Raw genomic sequence first — 5107 nt, 5'->3', positions numbered from 1 at the left:
AAAGAGAAAAAGGTCGCATAAAACTGACTTGTCCTAAGACTGGAATTGGTGTCTCTCTAGCAAACCTAGATGACAAGAAAACAGCTGTCAATGCTTTTCCAACCTCAGGGGGGATCATTTCCTAATCCTGCTGCTTTCAATCAAGGAGAGAGAAATTTTTAATGGAAATGTTATTATGAAGTTAAGAGAGAGAGAGAGAGACTGACCAGGGGCTGACTCTAGTTTGCAGTTGATTCTGCATCATTCAATTCCATTCAATTCTGTACACCAACTTGGCCACTTTTTAAACTTTCTTCAAGGAGCTGTGATGTCAGAGCTTTTCTTGTTCAGAGTTTCTTTGAGCGGAGGCATTTCTGGGGACCCAGCCCACTCTACTCCACCCTTCGATTCAGGTTTGGCTTTTTCCAGGAAAACCATGGATGACATCACTGGCAATCATCATTTGCATCCTCCTCCCCTCGGGCTATGTGTGTGCTCTAAGACATGCTCCATTGGGGCATCAACTACCCGAGGAAAGCAAAAAGAGAAAGGAGGATTTAGCTTGGCTCACAGTTTTAAAGGTTTTAGTCCATGGTCACTTGGTCCTCAGATGAAGCTGAACATCATGGCAGACAGTGTATGTTGGAGCAAAACGTCTCACCTTGGGGCAACCAGGAAGCAGAGAGAGGAAGACAGGGATGGGCCAGGACAAGATACACCCTTCAAAGACATGCCTTAGCACCCACATCCTCCAATCAGGCTCCACGTTCCACAGTATCCACCACCTCTCAGAAGCCTGATGAGTTGTGAATTCAGACCTTTCATGATCCAGTTAGTTCCCTCCAACTTCATCAGGAGGAAAATCAGTTCTAACACATAAGCATTCGGGAGACATTCCTTTTTTATATGTATGAGTTTTTTGCCTATGTGAATGTAAGGGCATTGGCCTGGTGCCCATGGAAACCAAAGGAGGGCTCAGATCCCTTGGAACTGGACTGTTGTGAGCCACCAGGTGGGTGGAAACTGAATGTAGATCCTCTGCAAGAACAGGAAGTGCTCTGAGATGCCAAGCCATCTCTCCAGACCCACACTCTGGTGTTGTTTAACACTACCTCAGACACAGTACACAATACTGTTTGCACAGTATTTCATTAGGTTGGGATGTCATTTTGGTGGCTATTACACAATAAATATCTTGTATATAAAACCTGGTACACATTTACCATTTTTCCTGTAGAACGAGTCCTACAGGTAAAATGACAAAACCCAAGTTTATGAACATTGTAAAGGTTCACTATAAATATTTTTACATGTTTTCCACTGATCTATAATTTATTAAATTAATATGCATAGCAATCTTTCAAAGCGATTCACAAAGTTTGTTACTTCTAATTCATCAACTTTCCACTGTGGGATATTCATTCTTGGACCCACAACATCTTCCTTGATGGCAAGAAGCATGAAGCATGATACTAGATCGTAAGGATGCAGCAGTAAACCAGATGACCATGGTCCCTGCTTTGTGGAACTTGATACCCAGTTGAGAGCTAAGATGATGCTTTTGTTGTTGCTGCTGCTGCTGTTTGGGTTTTTGTTGTTGTTGTTATTTGTTTGTTTGTTTGTTTGTTTGTTTTTGAGACCAGGTTTTTCTGTATAGCCCTGACTGCCTGAAGGGATGCATCCATACAATCTTATGTGTTGTATGGATGTAACGCCTGTCAATTAAAAAGCCTGTGGCCTCTAGCTTAGGCAGGAAATATAGGTGGAATATCTGGGAGGCAGAAAGGATTCTGGGAGAGAACCAGACAGGAGATCAGCCTGGGAATATGTGAGGAGACAGACACGTGGTACCTGAACACAGGTAACCAGCCAGATGGCAGAATGAGGATTAAAATAAATGGGATATATTAAGTTATGATTCTAGTCAGAGTAGAGCCTAGATATAATGGCCTAGGTATTTGTAAATAGTTTTTGAGTCTGAGTCTTATTTCTGGAAGCATGGAGATGGGAGGAAGAACCGGTACATAACTTCAACATCTGCCTCCTGGGTGCTGAGATTAAAGGCATGCGCCACCAAGCCTGTGTTTCTCGTGGGAGGAAAATACAGTATGGTTGTAAGGCTCATGATCAGCTCTCTGGCACTAATGAAAAGTCTGTCCAACTTGTTACAGGCAGGGAGCAGAAAAAAGAGACTCGAAAAAGAGCCCATAGCATGATGACAGTTTTCAAGGACATGTCCCCGTGGCCTACTTTCACCTCCACATTTTCTTACCTCCCAGCAACACCAGCATATCATAAATCCATCAAGTGGTTAATCCATTAATTATATCAGAGTCCCAAAGCCTATCTGTTAGTTGTACGTGAACTTGTGGGGGGCATTTTATATTCAATCTATAACAAAATCAATGGCAGAGTCAAGCTTATGTGGCATGAAGGAGGGGGAGAAGGTGGCCTGAGATGAGTCTGTGTAGGTCTGTGGGATCAGATTGCACTTGGCCTCAAGCCATCCTCACTTTTCACCAGCTTGCAGAGAATGAGTTTTAGCTCATGCCTCCTCTTGGGCCAGGAATTCTCCAAAATCCATGTCCCTGCCCTGAATCCAGCTCACATGTAATATGAGTGTGGTTTCACATGGCAGTGAAACCTTTTTCAATATGCTATCATAAGGCAGCATCCTCCCAAGAACATTCCCTTTATTTTAGTAAAAGATTTTAATGGCTTGGACATCTCCTGTTTTATGAAACAGGAAGACCACAGGGACTCCACAGAAGTGGTTGGTCTTGTTGGGGCCTGTTTTATAGGCCCTAAAGAACAAAGGAGAATAAGACTGATGTGCCTGAGAGACACTTCACAGTGCCCTGTTCTACCAGCCAAGTAGGGAATGGTCCCCCAAAGGACCTGTAAAGAGCTAAAATTGGAGATAGATTGGGGGGTCATTGCATGGTTTCTACTATCATGTGAATCAGTTCTTGGACAAAGATAATCTAGCATGAGTCACTTCGTGTCCTTCTAGGGACTCATTCTGGGGATCTACCCCAGCCTGTTACTTTAAGGAAAGCCCTCTTCACATCCTTGTTCCGGAGACTATAGATGACAGGGTTGAGAAAAGCAGAGATGACATTGTAGAATAGGGCAAGCTTCTTGTCCTCTTCTGGGGAGGCTTTAGAACCAGGCTTCATGTACATGACCATGGCCGGCACACAGAACATGGTGACCACAGTGATGTGGGATGCACAGGTGGAGAAGGCTTTCAGTCGCCCCTGTGCTGAACGGATCTTCAGGATGGAAGTGAAGATGTTCACATAGATGACAAGGATAAGGGACAGGGGGATCAGTATGACACTAAACCCAAGGATGAAGTCTACATGGTCGTTGACTGAGGTGTCTGCACAAGCCAGCTTTAAGACTGCAGGGACTTCACAGAAGAAGTGGTTGATCTTGTTGGGGCCACAGTAGGGGAGGCGCATAGCAAAGATAGTGTAGACGAGAGCAGCAGTGACACCACAGAGTCCACAGAAAATGGCCATTACCCCACATAGACATGGGCTCATGATGACCTTGTACCTGAGTGGGTGACAGATTGCTACATACCTGTCTATGGACATGATGGCAAAAAGCCAAGACTCTGTGACACCCAGCACCAAGAAAATGAACATTTGAGTCACACAATTGGAGTAAGAGATTGTCTTCTTCTGGCTGGCCAGATGTGCCAACATCTGGGGCACAGTTGTGGTGGTGTAGCCTAAGTCCAACATGGAAAGAACGCCAATGAAGAAATACATGGGGGTATGGAGGCGTGAGTCCAAGCAGATGAGGATGAAGATCAAGCCATTGCCCAGAAGGATCAACATGTAAAGTGTCAGAAAGGCCGAGAAGAGTAGAGGTGTGGTCCTGGGGCTAAGGGAGAAGCCCAGAAGGATGAATTCTGTCACAAAGGTCTGGTTGGAACCTTGCATTACACTCTACTCTTAATGAAAGAGAACAGGGAATTAGCTAAGTCATGTCCCAAGTTGAGGATGGGTAGTGGTCAGTGTCCAAATTTTATGAAACTCCATTATACCCTTCTCAACAGGACTGCCCGCTTTGTCTGCTGCTGTTCTCTGGAACCATTCCCAGGAAGTTTATAGAGAACAGAGAACCATGTACAGTGCTGGTTCTGCCTCTAAAGCAATAGAAGATACCGTCTCAGATCAGTTTCCCCTACTATGAAACAGACAAGATGATGCCTAATGCTCCTCACCAGAGTCTTTCTCCTCTTAAGGAATCTAAGTTTCCTTAAGACAGCCAGGTAAAAAGTAAGTATTGGTGTAAAAGCTCCATGAAGAATCTGGGAGACAGAGCAAGAGTTCGGGGTACTCAATGCTCTTTTAGAGGGATGGGCCCCCAGCACCCATATGGTGGCTTATAACTGTCTGTAATTCTACTTTAGGAACTCTTCTGGCCTCTGTGAGTAGCAGGCACACACACGATGTACATACATACATGGAGGCAAAACACTAATACATAAAGAGTAGAAATAAAATATTTTTTAAATTCTATGCAAATTTGCAACTCAAATGCCTGAGACACAGAGAGATTGCATTTAGACCTTTCAATGACATTAATTTCTTCTTCCACTTCAATTATCCCCTCAGTGGGTCCACAGACCAGGATGGCTCTAACTGCTTATATCACAAGTCGCATTGGAGTAGATGCTTGAGTGAGCCATTTGCTCTTTCCCCAGAGCTTTGAGACAGCTTCTAAAAATATAAAATGGGAATAAACACATCCTTGTTACACCTAAGAGGAAAACTGAGATGTTAGCGTGAAAATCACCCTGAAGGAGGTCTAACCTATAGCGTATGCTCAGTACATGTTAGCTGCATTTCTGAAGGGTTTGGCACACATTTGGCTCTTTTAAGCCGTGCAAGTATCCTATGAAGTCATCCTGCTTCCCAGAATGTCCACAGTCAACTGCCACTCTCCCAGACGTCTAACCCTGTATCTTCTCCTTCCAAAAGCCGACCTGCTGACTCAGCTGTTTCAGTGCCTAACACCCTTGAGCCTCATGTGAACAAGGAAAGGACACTTCTACAAAGGAGTATCATCTGCATTGCTGAGAACGGAGCAGTGTTGATTCTATCTCTGT

The 5107-nt window shown here is 44.3% G+C and overlaps 1 protein-coding gene across 1 annotated transcript; it reads right to left on the bottom strand.

The window, feature by feature from the left end:
- Positions 1–2996: 2996 nt before the first annotated feature.
- Or13p3 (olfactory receptor family 13 subfamily P member 3) lies at positions 2997–3935 on the bottom strand. The gene has a single exon (NM_001000584.1). The coding sequence runs from the start codon at positions 3933–3935 to the stop codon at positions 2997–2999; it is 939 nt and encodes a 312-aa protein (NP_001000584.1).
- Positions 3936–5107: the final 1172 nt, after the last annotated feature.

This window comes from Rattus norvegicus, chromosome 5, assembly GCF_036323735.1.
Source record: "Rattus norvegicus strain BN/NHsdMcwi chromosome 5, GRCr8, whole genome shotgun sequence".
NCBI classification, from domain to species: Eukaryota; Metazoa; Chordata; class Mammalia; order Rodentia; family Muridae; genus Rattus; species Rattus norvegicus.
Note: the sequence above shows the minus strand (reverse complement) of the source record. Positions and strands in the feature narration are given on the sequence as shown.

What these genes read in the sequence shown, in the direction of transcription:
- Or13p3 (NM_001000584.1), bottom strand. Translation starts at nt 3,935, where the DNA reads ATGCAAGGTTCCAACCAGACCTTTGTGACAGAATTCATCCTTCTGGGC.